This window comes from Carcharodon carcharias, chromosome 3, assembly GCF_017639515.1.
Source record: "Carcharodon carcharias isolate sCarCar2 chromosome 3, sCarCar2.pri, whole genome shotgun sequence".
NCBI lineage: Eukaryota > Metazoa > Chordata > Chondrichthyes > Lamniformes > Lamnidae > Carcharodon > Carcharodon carcharias.
In genome coordinates this window covers 170,103,722-170,121,910 of record NC_054469.1, presented here as the reverse complement: position 1 = coordinate 170,121,910, position 18,189 = coordinate 170,103,722, and the positions used below count along the sequence as shown (strand labels likewise).

The 18,189-nt window shown below is 41.1% G+C and overlaps 1 protein-coding gene across 3 annotated transcripts in view; it reads right to left on the bottom strand.

The window, feature by feature from the left end:
- LOC121275952 (lysophosphatidylcholine acyltransferase 1-like) overlaps nt 1-18,189 on the bottom strand; it is a 209,783-nt gene that overhangs the window by 48,812 nt on the left and 142,782 nt on the right. For all 3 annotated transcript variants that reach the window (XM_041183858.1, XM_041183859.1, XM_041183860.1), the window contains exons 6-7: nt 12,678-12,736; nt 699-733 (exon numbers count right to left, since the gene is read on the bottom strand). In XM_041183858.1, coding sequence (XP_041039792.1) covers nt 699-733; nt 12,678-12,736 — 94 coding nt within the window. The remainder of the gene's footprint in view (nt 1-698; nt 734-12,677; nt 12,737-18,189) is intronic.

Below are 18,189 nucleotides of genomic sequence, written 5' to 3'. Positions count from 1 at the left end.
AAGAAAGCACTTCCATACAGCTAAACACCTTTGCAAAAAATCATGCAATATTCATATTTGTAACATGACTTTGAATAAGCAACTGCTGTAAACAAAAAATTATTCAAAGTCACTATTATTCTTTTATCCTTACATTTATTGCAGAACAAAGTTCCTGTTATTTGTTATGTGATTGCCCAGTTCTGGCTATTAGTGGTATGAAAATGTGCACAACTGACTTCTCTGTTAAAGGGAAGTAATAGATAAAGCAAGCACTTGTTATCTGCCGCTTCAAAAAATGATAAATAGGCTATGCATAGGATTGAGCAAACACCACAAGATGCAGTTCACCTCATCCTTTCAGTCAGAGGTACTCTGAAATTATCATTTCAGGTTGGAGATTCCTCACTAGCTATATCAAGAAGGTGCACATTGTCCCAGACTTTGCCCATTACACAGCAAGTTCCTGACCCACTGACCCCATCCCCATCATGTCCTGCCAATTCAAACCTTCACTACTATTTACTGCAAGAACCATATAATGAAAGCTGTAATGTAGCACAAACCAAGACATTCAATGACCTTTTTAATTCAATGAAAACGTTAATCTAATTAATTTCCATTATTTTCCATATAAAGCATCTAAATGACATGGACTATGTGCTAAATGAATATAAATTTGCTAACAAGGAAAAAGTACAAAAATTAAGTCAACTTACGCTCCAGGTCCTTGCCACGTCCAAGTGATTGTATCCTAGGATGTTAAAAATGAAAATCTGGTTTAAAATGCTTGTTTACTGTAGACAAACAGATTTTCAAACTGGCTTTAGTTTTATAGGCTTAAGTACGGATAGCGCATTGCTTGAAAATACTGTTCCAATTGTATGGAAATCCCATGATTCCATCAAAGGAATACAATGAACCAACAACTTAGATTTATATAATGCCTTTGATGTAATAAAACATGCTAAGGCTCTTCACAGGAGCATGATAAAGTAAAATTAGATATCAAGTCACATAAGGAGATATTAGGCCAGATTGCCAAGTTGGTCAAAGTGGTAGTTTTTTAAGGAGCATTTTAAAGGAAGAAAGAGAGATAGAGTTGGAGCAGTTCAGGGAGGGAATTCTAGAGCTTAGAGCCTAGGGTAGCTGAAGGCATGGCTACCAATAGTGGACCAATAAAAATCAGGGAAACTCAAGAGGCCAGAATTAGATAAACGCAGATTCTAGGAGGGTTGTGAGGCTAAGGTGATTACAGAGATAGGGAGGGACAAAGCCATGGAGGAATTTGAAAACAAGGGTAAGGATTTTAAAATCAAGGTGCTGCTTGACCAGGAGCCAAAGTGAATCAGTAAGCACAAGGGTGAAAAGGGGCTTACATTTATATAGCGCCTTTCATGACCACCAGACATCCCAAAGTACTTTTGAAATGTATTCAGAGTTGTAATGTAGGTGATGGGGAACTGAGACTTGGTGAGTAAGGACATGGGCAGAGTGTTGGATGATCTCAAGTTTACAGAGGGTAGACTTTGGGAGGCCAGTCAGGACTGCATTAAAATAGTCAAGTTTAGAGGTAACAAAGGTTTGAGTGGGACTTTCAGCATCTCAGATGAGCTGAGGCAGGGGTGAAGTCACAGAGGCAGAAATAGGCAGTCTTAGTAATAACTAAGTCGGAAGATCACATCAAGGTCAAATATGGAACCAAGCTTGTGAACAGTCTGGTTTTGTCCCAGAGATGGATTTGGAGTTAAAAGCTAGGCAATGGAGTTCAGAGTAGGAACCAAAGCTAACAGCTCCAGTATGCCCAATGTTTAAATTTCAGTAGTCTGATAATTTAGCAACAGTTGAGGGTTCAAGAGAGGTGGTGGTGAGGTAGAGTTGGGTGTCATCAGCATGCATGTGAAAATTAGCGCTGTGCTTTTGGATGATGTTGCTGAGGAATGGTATGAAGATGAGAAATAAATGGTGATAAAGTATAGATCCTTGGGGGACTAGAGGGTAATGTTGCAGGAACAGGAAGAGAAGCCAATGCTAGAGCAGCCAATGCAAGAGATACTCTAGCTACAGTTAGATGAATAAAAATGGAACCAGGCAAGTGCAGTCCCACCCAGCTGAATGGCAGTGGGGAGGTGTTCACCCTTGTCAATGGCTGCAGAGAGGTTGAGAAGGGAGAGTTTACATTTGTCACAGTCACACAGGATGTCATTTAGATAAGAGTTGTTTCAGTACTGTGGCAGGTGCAGAACCCTGATTGGAGGGATTCTGACATGGGAATTCTGGGAAAGACGGGCATGTATTTGGGAGGTGACAGCATACTCAAGGGCTTTGGGGCGGAAAAGGAGATTGAAGATGGGGCAATAGTTTACAAGGACAATGGGGCTCAGGATTGGGTTTTTGAGAGGGGTGACAATGGCAGATTTAAAGGAGGGACAGCACTTTATAAGAAAAAACCATTAAGAATATCAGCTAACAAGGGAATAGAAGGGAAACCGGGAGTCAGTTTATTGGGAATAGAGTCGAGTGAGCAGGTGGTGGGGCTTGTGGACAAGGTGAACTTGTACTGGACACAAGTTCCCGATTAATATATGGTGCAAGATTGAACAACTGTCTGAATTTTTGATCAGTTATTACAATTGAAATTTTGCTAGAAAATTGCTAGGATAAAGACAAAAACTCATCAACAATTGAATTACTCTGTATAAAAATTGACCTTGACAAACCAAAAGAGCCCTTTCCTCGCTTTCATATGCTTTTTACTTCTAACGAGTAGGTAAATGTGTCACATACGTGTGTTAGCAATGAAAGAAAAATAATAAAATCTGTTTTAAATTATTAACTTTCACTTGTATAGCACCATAAATATCAAAAATGTCCCAAGGCGCTACAGAATTAAGAAGAAAGGCTGACCAAAGTAAGTTTTGAGTAGGAAACAGGAAGCGATGTGAAAAAGCAGGGAGTTTGGAGACAGTATTCTAGAGAATAGGATGTAGGTGGCTGCCAACGGCAGGGTGAAAGAATTGCCCAGCCAGCTGGATTTAGTGGAACAGAGCTTGGGAGAGGAGGGTAACAGGACTGGAGGAGGTTACAGAGATAGGGAGGCTGAAGTCATGGAAAGATGAAAATGTAAAATTTTAATCCTTGAGGACTGGCAGCCAACCTAGGTCTATGAGAAAAGGAATCTGGGGTAAGCAGAACCTAGTGCGTGAAAAAAAATGGGCAAGTAGATATTCAGGTGCTCTAACATTTATGGAGGGTGCAGGCTGGCGGGCTAGCTGTAGCTGCACTGGAGTGATGGAGTTGGAGATGACAAAAGCTCAAATTAGGGTTTTACTGGCAGATTGGCTGATGTAGGAGAAATGGCAGGTGTGATTATAGAGGGCATGGTGGTAAGGCTATACGACATGATGGAAGGTATCGTCAGTACAAAGATTAGCTTTGGGGAGGACAAACAGTTTGCATTGTCATAGTAAACATGGAATCGAGCCCCAATATCTAGGAACAGGAAAGGAAGAGGAATGGGGTGAAGGATAGATCCTTATGCAACTCCCGATGTGGTGGTTTGGGGTATCACAGAATTTTTATAGCAGAGGTCACTTAGTCCATCGTGTCTACACTGGCTCTCTGAATGAGCAATGTGCTTAGGTGCCATTCTCCTGCCCTCTCCCCATAACCCTGCACATTGCTCCTTTTCAAATAACAGTCTAATTCCTTTTTGAATGCCTCGATTGAACCTACCTCCTCCACACTCTCAAGTAATGCATTCCAAACCATAACCATCTATGGGTGAAAACGTTCTCTTTTATATCGCTTTTGCTTCTTTTGCAAATTACTTTAAATTTGTGCCTTCTCAGTCTCGATTCTGTGACGAGTGGGAACAGCTTGCCCCTACCTACTTTGTCCAGACCCCTCATGATTTTTATTACCTTTTGTAATTTTGTAACATTTGCAATTCTCTAGTCCTCTGGCATCACCTGAGTCTAAGGAAGACTGAAAAATTATGGCCAGTGCTGTTACAATTTCCACTGCTGCAGATTTAAGCTCTAGCTAATTTAAGGGTGGAGCCAAGTGAAGGTCTTCTTCCTGAACAGCACAATGATGAACAGGTGTGGGGGGACATTGTGCCCAATTGTGTTGAAGTCTGCAGAGCATTTGGAAAGGATTATGTACCCCATCAATTATAAAGATTGTCAGTTGTTACCTTGTTTGGGGCAATGTCAATACTGTGTGGGGAGTGAAATCCAGTTGGAAGGATTCAAATGGAAGCTGTGGGAGATATGGAAATTGAGTTAAGATGCAATGAGATGTTCATGGACCTTAGAGAGACCTGGGAGGGTGGAAATGGATAACAGTGATTTAGGTGGATGTTTTGAGGAGTGGGGTAATGATAGTGATCTTGAAAGCAAAGGGACCAGTGCCCATGGAGGTGTAACCGTTTACTAGGTCAACTGATACGGACCCAAAAAAGTAAATTAAGCAATTAGGAGTTGAGTGGGAATGATGTTCATGAATGGGAGGCGGGTCACATGGACTAAAGGACTTTAGAGCGAGCAAGGTGAGGAGACAACAAATAGAAGAAAAACCAAAGAGAAATGGGGAGAGCTTAAGGGCTGGAGTGTGAGAGGGATTGAGAAAAGGTCTGACAAATAGAAAAAGGAAAAAGCAGTAGAGGCAGCTAAATAATCAGTTTACTTTTCAGACCAAAGCGCCAATTGTTTATATAGTTGTAAATGTTACTGTAGAAATTCATTTAATTATCAGAATTACCTATAGCTTTAATAAAAGAAATGCATAATTTTTGCAGTTATATATGTAAAATGCAACTATCTAATTCTTCATAATAGAGGGAGCTACATTTTAGTCCAGAATGGTCTAAAATAGCCACAGCACACTGCAACGTATTTCAAAGGCTTGATATCTACATTCCACAGACTTAATCTCAACAGAGGTAATTTTGGTAGATTCAACAGCAAAAGTAAAAAAAATCAATTCACTTAGCTGCTTTGGTTTAATGCATTCCATTATTCATCAGCTTAAAACAATTCTTGATCAATGATACTGCCGGATATTAAAGTCCAGCTGGCACAATGATGAACAGGTGTGGGGGGACATTGTGCCCAATTGTGTTGAAGTCTGCAGAGTGTTTGGGAAGGATTATGTACCCCATCAATTACTAAGATTGTCAGTTGTTACCTTGTTTGGGGCAATGTCAATACTGTGTGGGGAGTGAGATCCAGTTGGAAGGATTCAAATGGAAGCTGTGGGAGATATGGAAATTGAGTTAAGATGCAATGAGACGTTCATGGACCATAGAGAGACCTGGGAGGGTGGAAATGGATAACAGTGATTTAGGTGGATGTTTTGAGGAGTGGGGTAATGATAGTGATCTTGAAAGCAAAGGGACCTGTGCCCATGGTAGTGTCCATGGTGCACAGAATATCAACATTGTTATCAAATAAAAAAAAACAAAAACATCACCAGCACAAACCAAATGTTTATCAGGTGAACTTAAGATGATTTTTATGGTTAGACAGGGTGTATATGAATAGGCAATAAATTTACTATTAAATTGCACCTATTATAAACCACTTTTGATTTGAATCAAATATGGGATGCAAGACGGCAAATGAAACTACTCTGTTAAATACTTCCTAGGTTTAGAATAGGATTTGTAGGTGTGTTCCTGCAAAATGATTTAACTTTGTTTTTTTTTTACATAAAGCATCCATTCACTCTTAAGTGGAACAAGGTATTTTTCTATTCGTTCATGGGATATGGGCATCATTGGCTAGGCCAGTGTTTCTTGCCCATTCTTATTTGCCCTTGAGAAGGTGGTGGTGAGCAGCGTTTTTGAACTGCTGCAGTCCATGTGGTGTAGGTACATCCACAGTGTTGTTAGGAAGGGAGCTCCAGGATTAAGACCCAGCAACAGTAAAGGAACTGTGCTATAGTTCCAAATCAGCAATGGTGAGGCTTGGATGAGGAACATGCCGATGGTGATGTTCCCACTTATCTACTGTCCTTGTCTTTTCAGGTGGTAGATCACAGGTTTGGAAGTTGCTGTTGAAGGAGCCTTGGTGAGTTGCCGCAATACACCTTGCAGATGGTGCACGCTGCTGCCACTGTGCATTGGTGATGGAGGGGGTGAATAATGAAGGTGGTGGATGGGATGTCAATCAAGTGGGGTGCTTTGCCCTGGATGGTGTTGAGCTTCCGATGTTGGAGCTGCACTCAGCTAGGCAAGTGAAGAATATTCCATCACACTCCTGACTTGTGCCTTGTAGATGGTGGTTAGGCTTTGGGAAGTTAGGGAAGATGAGCTACTCACTGCAGAATTCCCAGCCTCCGACCTGCTCTTGTAGCCCAGTATTTAAGTGGCTGGTCCAGTTCAGTTTCTGGCCAATGGTAACCACCAGGATGTTGATAGTGGGGGATTCAGTGATGTTAATGCCATTGGAGGGGAGATGGTCATATTCTCTGTTGCCAGAAATGGTCATTGCCTGACACTTGCATGGTGTGAATGTTACTTGCCACTTGCCTGTCCAAGCATCTATATTGTTCAGGTCTTGCTGCATTTGGACATGGGCTGCTTCAGTATTTCAGGAGTGGCAAATGGTGAACTTTGTGCAATCATCTGCGAACATCCCTACTTTTGACCTCGTGATGGAGGGAATGTCATTGGTGAAACAGCTGAAGATGTTTGGGCCTAGGACCTACCCTGAGAAAAACCAGCAGCAATGTCCCAGGACTGAGATGACTGACCAACAACTGCAACCATTTTCCTTCGTGCTAGGTATAACTCCAACCAGTGGAAAGTTTTCCCAGATTCCTATTGACTTCAGTTTTACTAGGGCTCCTTGATGCCACACTCGGTCAAATATTCCTTGATGTCAAGGACATGCACTCTCACCTCACCTCTGGAGTTCAGCTCTTTTGTCCATGTTTGGACAAAGGCTGTAATGAGATCAGGAGATGAGTGGCATTGATGAAACCCAAACTTCAATGAGCAGGTTATTGCTGAGTAAGTGCCGGTTGATACTACTGTCGACGACACTTTCCACCACTTTGCCTATGATCAAAAGCATACTGATGGTGTGGTAACTGGTCAGTGTGGTAACTGGTCAGGTTTGATTTGTCCTGCTTTTTGTGTACAGGACATACCTGGGAAATTTTCCACATTGTTGGGTAGATGCCAGTGTTGTAGCTGTACTGGAGCAGCTTGGCTAAGGGTACAGCTAGTTCTGGAGCACAAGTCTTCAGTACTATTGCTGAAATGCTGTCAGAGCCCATAGCCTTTGCAGTATCCAGTACCTTCAGCCATTTCTTGATACCATGTGATACGAATAGAGGCTGAAGACTGTGAAGATCTGTGATGCTGGGGACCTCATGGGGAGGCCGAGATGGATCATCCACTCAGCATTTTTGTCTTAAGATGGATGCAAATGCTTCAACCTTGTCTTTTGCACTGATGTGCTGGGCTCCCTCATCAAAGAGAATGGGGATATTTGTGGAGCGTGCACCACCAGTTAATTGTTTAATTGTTCACCACCATTCATGACTGAGCGTGGCAGGACTGCACAGCTTAGATCTGATCTACTGGTTGCCAGATCGTTTAGCTCTGTTATCACCTGCTGATTCTGCTGTTTGGCATGCAAGCAGTCCTGTGTTACTTCACCAGGTTGATACCGCATTTTTCAGTATGCCTGCTGCTGCTCCTGGCATGCCCTCCTGCACTCTTCATTAAACCAGGGTTGATCCACCGGTTTATTGGTAATGGTGGAGTAAGGGATATGCCAGGCCATCAGGTTACAGATTGTGGTTGTATACAATTCTGTTGCTACTACTAATGACCTACTGCGCTTCATGGATGCTCAGTTTTGAGTTGCTAGATTTGTTCGAAATCTATCCCAATTAGCATGGTGGTAATGCCACACAACACAATGGAGAGTATCCTCAATGTGAAGTCGGGACTTCGTCTCCACAAGTGGTCACTTCTACCAATGCTGTCATGGATAGATGTATCTGCAACAGGTAGATTGGTGAGGCTAAGGTCAAGCAGGGTTTTCCCTCCTGTTGGTTCCCTCACTCATGCCGAAGATCTATTTCAGCAGTCCTTTAGGACTCGGCCAGCTCGGTCAGTGGTGCTGCTACTGAGCTTCTTTTTGTAATGGACATTGAAGTCCCTGACCCAGATTACATTCTGTATCTTGCCACCCTCAGTGCTCCCTCCAAATGATGTTCAACATGGAGCAGTACTGATTCATCAGCTGAGGTGAGGGCTGGGGTGGTACATGATAACCAGCAGGAGATTTCCTTGCCTATGTTTGACCTAATGCCTTGAGACTTCATGAGGTCCAGGGCAACTCTCTCCAAACTGTAGACCACTGTGCCACCTCTTCTGGTGCATCTCTCCTGGCAGTGGGACATGACATACCCAGGCATGGTGATGGTGGTGTCTGGAACATTGTCTGTAAGGTACGATTCAGTGAGTATGGCTATGTCAAGTTGCTGCTTGACTAATCTGAGGGACAGCTCTCCCAATTTAGCGCAAGTCCTCCAGTGTTAGTAAGGAGGACTTTGCATGGTCGACAGGGCTAGGTGTGACATCATTTCAAGTGCCTTGGTCGATGCCAGGTGCTCCATCCGGTTTCATTCCTTTTTGCAGATGTTGTAGCAGTTTGATATAATTGAGTGGCTTACTACGTCATTTAAGGGTCAACCACATTGCTGTGGGTCTGGAGTCACATGCAGGCCAGATCCGGTAAGGGCAGCAGATTTCCTTCCCTAAAGGACATTACTAAACCAAGGTGCAAGGTTAGTGGCCCCAGTAAGAAATCCCAAATTTAGGAACAGTTAATACTGTCACCAATCTGAAGAAAAAAAGAATTGTTTATTCTCGTCAGCAAACTCAAACTGTATGTCATTCACTAAGGTGTACAGTACAACATACTTTTAAAAAAAGAAAACCATAGCAGATAATGATAGTCAAAATAGTGCTCAAGTTACAAGCAAATTAAAAGGAAGTTCTACTATTTAAGAGGGGCATAAATCTGGCTTGAATGAATAATTTAACAAAAGTCAGATAACCCTAGGTCTTTCTTTACCTGTGGATAAGTTTATTTTAAAAAAGTTTAACGGTACATTCCTAATCAGCCAATTATTAAACGATCACAAAAAAAACGTCTTTGGCATAAAAAGCCTGCAGAGGGTCATGAAACATGATATATTTTATTTCAACTTCACTAAGAAATTAGGACGTAAAGGCAAAATATTGAGTGCAGTGTTTGAATGTGACATGTCAAAATAGTATCGTTTTGAAAAGTTAAAATCGAGGTGAAATAGCAAACAACTATACAGGAATGGCAAGGTTGCAAAAACCTGTTCATGACTTAGTTCCTCATATTACCTCTCTTTTATCTTAGTTTCATCCAAATGGTTTTTGACTTGAATATTCCATTCAATTGATGGTAACCATCCATGAACTGGAAAGCAGATTTAGATAAACTGTTTTTCATCTTTCAAAGATACATCCCTTACAGTAAAAAGGTATATCCTAGCTTGTTCAATGGAAACCATATGCTGAATAAGCATAACTGTAAGTCTTTATGCCAACAGGTGGCATTCATATGGCCTCCTACTCCCATTTCTATGAAATAGCAGGATCAGAGTTTTAGAAGTAGTCCATTTTGATTGGAAACAAGCTGAAAACCACTTATTTAACTCTCAAACTAAACCTTTGCAAGTTTGCAAAGATGGGTTCAGGGTGTAAAGGATGCATATGAATCAATAAAAGAAAATCTTTAAGGAAAGTAATACCTTTTTTAAAAGAATCTTTTCCGAGAAGTACTAAAGTAGAACAAATTTAGGAAAAGCAGGAGGTACCTGTATAATTTCAACTATCTGAACTGATTTATCAATGGGAAAGGATTGTCCCCTTGGTGGGCAGGCTTGGTGGGGGCAGTCAGGAAGCCGCCCACAATCGGGGCCAGACTGCAATTTCATGCTGCCAGACCAATTAAGGCTTGCCCAGCGTGAAAAGTGAGCATCAGCGCTCAGCGCTGCCTGTGTGCTTGGTGGGGAGGGGGAACGAGCGCAAATTTCACGCATGTGTGCAGGTGTGCCCTGGAAAGCTCCCTGACACACACAGATCCCTCAGGAGATGAACAGTTTACACATCAAAAATAAAGGTTTTAAAAATGTTATAAAACATGTTCTCTCATGTGACTATCATATGGGCAGGCACATGTTTTAAATGAAATTTAAAGGTTTTAATTGCTGTTGGAAATCTCATCCTGCTCGTGGATGAGGTTTCCTAAAAAATGCAAGGCCACTTTGGCCTTTTCGCCTGTCCACCAACTGTAATGTTGAATGGGCAGTGAAAAATTTGTTTCAATTACCTTTTTAATGGCCTTAATAGGTCTTTTAATTGTTGGTGGGCGCACTGCCGACTCTGGTGCACACCCGATTGAAATATCGCATGAGTGCGCGATTCCGTTGGGGCATTTGCCCAATGGCATGGCGAGTCATTTTACACTCGGTCAGGTCAGGCGCACACCCACCTGATGAGCTAAAAATTCTCCCCATGGTGTTGAAGTTAAATCAAGGGGGAAATTTGTTAAGGCTACTTTAACTGCTCTCTCCAGATAAATACAAGAACTCTTTAAATATCTACATACAATTAAAACAAGATTATAATTCTGACTTATGTGACAAAGACGACAATGGTCCAAACTTTTTGGTCCAAATCAAATATAATTGATTAATAATTATGGGTTGAAGCTATGCTAAACATATAGAAATCAAAAGTAAGGTTGAAACTAGATTACTGTGTCTATTTTTGGGAAGAATATGAACTCCAAGTGGTTTAGATTTACTAAGATGATACCAAGACTAGAGCTTTTCTCTCCACTAGACCTGAAGGTTTAGAGATGATCTGATGCACTGAGTTTTGATAAGATATTGGAAAAAAAAAATTTCCATTGGTCAGGGAATATACAACTAGAGGGTTCACATTTATAATTACCAAAACAACGAAGGGAGATGTTAGGGTATTTACTTCTTTTACATATGCAGAAGATTGTTGGGATATGGAATGCTCTACAAGAAACAGTAAACAGCAGAATCCAATACAGCTTTTTAAAGGGAAATAGATCATTTTAAAAAGGGCTTAAATAGAGGGCACAGGAATTGGACTGAGTGATTGATTGCATAGTTTCCTGTGCTGCAAAATATGATTCCATAAAAGGAAAACAAACCAATCCAGGATCTCATGTCTTATGATGCCCCAAAGTTCAGCAAATAAAATATCAAACCTAGAACTTGAAAATAACAGCCCCTCATGAACAGATGGAGTTACAGCATCCTGCCGTTCATTGTGACTATTCAAATACACAGTTAAAGGCCTTGTGCACTGAGGGAAAGCCATAGGGGAGTAATTTGCTTGAATAGCTTTGTCTTTGAAACAGAAGCCAAGGAATCTCCAATGGCATTCTTGTATGCCAACATGGCAATAAGCAACTTATAGATCTACGGCTGACTACCAGTTGCCTGTCGCACTGCAGGGATAGTATGTGGTAATATATCTGCCTTGAGCTCCTGTCTTAAGGAAAGTAAACCAACTGTCTTAAGGAAAGTAAACAAATCAGAATCCCTATGATTGTAAACTACCAAATAACTGAAGTAGAAATGTCTTCTCTCTTGATTGTGTTCTAACTCTATTTCCCTGAGGTTTTGTCTACTTTGGCTGATAATGTTATTATGACTGGGCTTGACTGGAATAATTAGGCTTATTGATCTTGTTCTGAATATTATTGATTCATGGATCCGAGGAAAGTGTAGGAAGTGGCGTATTTGATTTTGGCAACAAGCATCTTATGCAAAAAATGTGACTGAGCAATTGTACTTTGTACCATATTAAAAGCCTTCCCATGTGTTGTTTTCTTATTTATGGAAGTAGTTTTGTTTTGATGGGTAATTGCTAAAGGATCTACTGCATGACCAAGCCAATGCAAAATTTCAATTTAGCCTTTCTTTTTGTACACTGATACTTTGTTATTGATGGCTTTATTATTACTTGGCCATCTAGGGGTTACTGTGGTACTACCATAGGGCCTAACTTTTCTTTATTCTGTATGCTTCCTTTGAAAAGAAATATGTAGTATATTTTCTGGAAGTTTGTGGCTACTGTTGGAATCTTGGGCTCCTGGGAAACATGAAAAAGGAAGCAAAGGCTAAATATACTGAATTAATGTTTCATCTTCTGTCTATTCACCTGCCTCTGCAGAAAGATGGCAGATTTGGTCCTAAACTTCTGGTAATCAGAGGGCCAATACAATTAGCAAAGAGCCCATAGTTGGGGGGAACAATAATAAAATAGTGCTTTCTCTGGGGCTTTCTCGGACATAGGATTAGGACATTTTTGACATATCTATTTTGCAATGTTACGTCAACATTTTTTATGTGGGCGCACACAACAGTTTCTCAGTATGAACGAGGCAACACTAGTCCATAGAAGTCTTAGAATCACAGAGGGCTCAGAAAAATACTAAAGCACAGATTTCAGTTAGTAAAACCTTATTTAAAGCAGATACAATTGAACAATGATTTGATGTAAACAATTTAACTAGATAATAAAATACAATCATGAAAAATGTAACATGAATTTAAAATTCAGATTTTCACACATTTTAAAAAGCACTCACCATTTTATTGGGGTAACGCAAGACTACAGGTTGCACAGGAACTCCAGGAATGAATGCACCTGAAAGGGAAAATATGAAAAAAAATTATATAGTTTTTTCCCCTCTCTGATCTGTCAATTTCTTTTTCTTCGACTATTCCTGAAAAGACTCACTCTACTGGGAAATTACCAAAGGTACAATTGCCTTCCAGTACCTAATTTAATTGATCATTATTCAAGTGTAGGGACAGACTTTTTGACTAGACATTAGCACCACAGCTGGAGTGATGCAGCCTACTTCTCAACTCCTCAAAACTAAACTTGAATAATGCTGCTTGATCTGCATGAGCTTCCACAGAAACCACAGTTTCAATGAACAAAAGGAACTCAAGCCATGCCGCACATAAGGAGGCTATTCAACCCATCATGCCTATGCCAGCTCTTTAAAAAAGCTATCCAATGAGTCTCTGCTCTTTCCCCATAGCTCTGCAAGCATCCCTCTTCTATTACTTATCTAATTTCTTTTTAAAAACTTATTACTGAATCTGTTTCTACCACCCTTTCAGGCACTACATTCCAAACCATAACAACTCAGTGTAAGACACATTTTCATGTCACCTCTGGCTCTTCTGGCAATTACCTTAAATCTATATCCTCTGATGACTCACCATTCTGCCACTGGAAACAGATTCTCCTCAATTACTCTTCATGATTTTGAATAACTATCAAATCTCCCCATAACCTTCTCTGGTCTAAGGACAGTAACCCCAGTTTCTTGAGTCTCAAAATAACTGAAGTTTTTCAGCCCTGATACCATTCTAGTAAATGGTTTCTGTGCCCCCTTCGCCTTGACATTCTTCCAAAACTGTGGTGCCCACAACTGGACACAATGCTCCAGTGAGGCCTAATTAGTGATTTATAAAATTTTACGCATAAAACTTTCTAGCTTTTGTGCTCTATGCCTCCTTTATAAAACCAAGGAACCCATATGCTTTTTCAAAAACCTCCTCAACACGTCCTAACACTTGACTATGTATACTGCCAAGTTTGTGTGTTCCTGTACCCACCCTCCATTTTAGAATTGTACCACTTAATTTATATCACCTCTCATTATTCTTTCTACCAAAAGGGATCACACTTCACAATTGTGTTAAATTTCATCTGCCTTGTCTTTGCCTAAAATTACTAGATTGTATTCTCAACACAAAAGCAAAATGCTGCAGGTGCTGGAAATCTGAGACAGAAATAGTAAGTCAAGCAACATATGTGGAGAGAAAAAGAGTGTTAATATTTTAATATGACCTTTCATCAGATAGGTCTGTTGAAAGATCAACCTGAAACGTTAACTGTTTCGCTCTCCATGTGTTGCTTGATCTGTTGAATATTTCCAGCATTTATTTATTTTTAATCCTCCTGAAGTCCAATCCTAACCTTCTTTCTGATTACCACATTTAGAGTTTTGTGTCGAATTTAGAAATTAAGCTCTGTATATCCAAATCAGAGTTATTAATATTTATCAAAAAGAACATTGGGCCCAATACTGACCCTTGGCAGACAACACCATACCCTTCCCTTCAATCTGAAATTAACTGCTCACCGCTACTCTTGCTTCCTGCCCCTTTCATACACATGCAGTCATGGCCCCTTTAATCCACTGGGGTTCAATTTTGCTAACAAGTCTAATACGTAGTACCTATTCAAATGCCTTTTGAAGGTCGATATATACACCAACCGTATTATTCTTATCAAGTTAGTCAAATTCAATTTGCCTTTAATACATCCATGCTGGGTTTTATTTATTAACCTATATTTTTTCAAAGTGCCAAATGATTTTGTCCCAGATTATTTTCTCAAAGCTCCCCCATCACCAGCATTAGGCTGACTGACCTGTGGTCACCCAGCTTATCACTCTCCCCCTTTTTGAACAGTTAGCCCGATTATTAACTTTTACCTTCTAAGTGGCATGTGATAGGTTCAGCGAACCATATATGGAAGCTACGAAACATGATATCTTAGCTTTCAAGCTTTACATAATAAAGTGATAGAGGTTCAAACTCAGTTATGTATATGAATATTAACATTGACTTCTATTTAGAATCAGGATAGAAATGTAGAAAATAATTATGGCAAATACAACAAATACAGATAATGTTAAGATTTAAAGATATTTGATTCCCAAGGATTTGCATGTATGCCAAAATTGACCAAAGTTTTAATTTCACCTAATGAGAATAATGTAGTCTTGTATTTGTCAACTGAATATACAAATCAAGAATATTTTTTAGTTTAACTGGACATCTTTGACAGCCTCATTACTACACTAAGCTGCGACTTACTGACAACATTGCGAAATGCCAATACATAGCAGCTCATTTGAAAAACAGAATCCACTCTTTGCCCATTCATATTTAATCAAAGAATTAAGTCAATAGGCCACGAATAGCTACTAAGTGCAGCTTGAATAACTAGAGTCAACAATAAAGCCCTTATCTATGTACAGGTTATCACAAAGTAAATATCATAGATAAAAATGCCACAAATGCACTTTCCTGCACGAGTGCCTCTAACAAACTACCAATTTACCTTAATGGAGAAAATTTCTAAATAAAATGGAATTTTGGCCAGAAACCAAATACTGTGGCTGCAAGAGCAGCTCAGAGGCTAGGAATCCTGCAGTGAGTAACTCACCTCCTGACTACAAAGCCTGTCCACCATCTACAAGGTACAAGTCAGGAGTGTGATGCAATACTCTCCAATTGCCTGGATGAGTGCAGCTCCAACAACACTCAAGAAGCTGGACATCAATCAGGACAAAGCAGCTCGCTTTGGCACCCCATCCACAAACATTCACTCGCCTACCACCGATGCACAGTGGCAGCTGTGTGTACCATCGACAAGGTGCACTGCAGGAACTCAGCAAGCCTCCTTAACCAACACCTTCCAAATCCACGACCGCAACCATCTAGGAGGGCAACAGCAGCAGACACATGGGAACACCATCACCTGGAAGCTCCCCTCCAAGCCACTCAGCATCCTGACTTGGAAATATATCACTGTTCCTTCACTGTCATGGGTTGAGATCCTGGAACTCCCTCCTTAACAGCACTGTGGGTGTACCTACACCACAGACTGCAGCGGTTCAAAAAGTCATCTCACCACCACCTTGTCAAGGGGAATTAAGGATGGACAATAAATACTGGCCTAGCCAGCAACACCACATCCCATGAATGAATGAGAAAAAACGCTTAATCTCACTTGCTTAAGGCCTTTATTACATATTCACTTGATGTTACCCACTCACATTACAAATTAATTCCAATGTACAAGCATAATACCAACATCAATTTCACAAGCACAATGAAGAAACTTATGCATGGTGTCATGATATTTCATTTTAAACATACTACTCTTGTAAAATTAGTGGAGGTTACTTCAAGAAAAGGATGGAAATAGGTGTCAAGTGGTGGTGTACTATAAAACATTCTTATTTAAAAGTCTGGATTTAGCCTGCAATATTGGGGTTAACTGTTGATTACCATAATTTAAACATGCCTGGATGTGTGAAAACAGGCCTATAGGCTTAGCCTCCATGCACACACTTTGAAAGTTTGGATCGCTGTTTGAGGAACAGGACAGAACTTGCCAGGATGGCTCAGGGGCTGATGAAGAGGGCCCACAGGTTCTATGGGGCAATACTGGAGGTTTTAGTAGAGAAGGTACAGCAGTCCTGTAGCCACATGGGGTGAAGGAAGCCATAGGGGAAGTGCTCCTGCCAATCCAGCCAGGAGCACCTCCCCCACGATGTGGTTCCAATAACTCAAAAGATAGGTCAAGGTAAGGTCCCATCTCCAACACACTTCTCAATAACCACACCACATAAACGTCATGCTACATTTGACTATAAACTGGCATCAGTTAGGCTTTTGGTTTTATTCGTTCATGGGATGTGGGCATCGCTGTCTAGGCCAGCATTTATTGCCCATCCCTTGTTCAGTCAAGAGTCAACCACATGCTGTAGGTCTAGAGTCGCATATAGGCCAGACCAGGTAAGGACGGCAGATTTCCTTTGCTAAAGGACATTAATGAATCAGATAGGTTTTTACAACAATCGGCAATCATCATCAGACTTCCAGATTTTTATTGACTTCAAAATTTCACCATCAGCCGTGGTGCAATTCAAACCCGGGGTCCCAGCGTATTACCCTGGGTCTCTGGAATACTAGTCCAGTGATAATACCACTATGCCACCACCTCCCTCACTCATCAGCAATACTCTCACTTCAGACATACCTCATGGCACTTCCACCCATATAAGACAGATGGACTTGCATTTCTATAGCACTTATCACAATCTCAGCACCCAAACCTCAAAGTACTTTACAGCCAATGAAGTACTTTTTTTGTAATCATTGTTGTAATGCAAGAAATGTGACAGACAACTTGCATAAAGCAAGCTCTCAAACAGCAATGTAATAATGATCAAATAATCTTTTTATTATAAAAACAGAATTACCTGGAAAAACTCAGCAGGTCTGGCAGCACGGCGGAGAAGAAGAGTTGACGTTTCGAGTCCTCATGACCCTTCAACAGAACTGAGTGAATCTAAGGAGAGGGGTGAAATATAAGCTGGTTTAAGGTGGGGGGGTTGTGTGGTGGGAGAGAAGTTGGTGGTGTGGTTGTAGGGACAAGTAAGCAGTGATAGGAGCAGATAATCAAATGTTGTCATAGACAAAAGAATACAGAGGCGTTGAAGGTGGTGATATTATCTAAACGAATGTGCTAATCAAGAATGGATGGTAGGGCACTCAACGTACAGCTCTAGTGGGGGTGGGATGGAAAGGCTAGCAGGACATAAAAGATTTAAAAATAATGGAAAAAGGTGGGAAAAGAAAAATCTATATAAATTATTGGAAAAAACAAAAGGAAGGGGGAAGAAACAGAAAGGGGGTGGGGATGGAGGAGGGAGTTCAAGACCTAAAGTTGTTGAATTCAATATTCATTCCGGAAGGCTGTAAAGTGCCTAGTCGGAAGATGAGTTGCTGTTCCTCCAGTTTGCGTTGGGCTTCACTGGAACAATGCAGCTAACCAAGGACAGATATGTGGGCAAGAGAGCAGGATGGAGTGTTAAAATGGCAAGCGACAGGGAGGTTTGGGTCATTCTTGCGGACAGACCGCAGGTGTTCTGCAAAGCGGTCGCCCAGTTTACGTTTGGTCTCTCCAATGTAGAGGATACCGCATTGGGAGCAATGAATGCAGTAGACTAAGTTGCGGGAAATGCAAGTGAAATGCTGCTTCACTTGAAAGGAGTGTTTGGGCCCTTGGACGGTGAGGAGAGAGGAAGTGAAGGGGCAGGTGTTGCATCTTTTGCGTGGGCATGGGGAGGTGCCACAGGTGGGGGTTAAGGAGTAGGGGGTGATGGAGGAGTGGACCAGGGTGTCCCAGAGGGAACGATCCCTACGGAATGCCGCCGGGGGGGGGGGGGGGGGGGGAAGGGAAGATGTGTTTGGTGGTGGCATCATGCTGGAGTTGGCGGA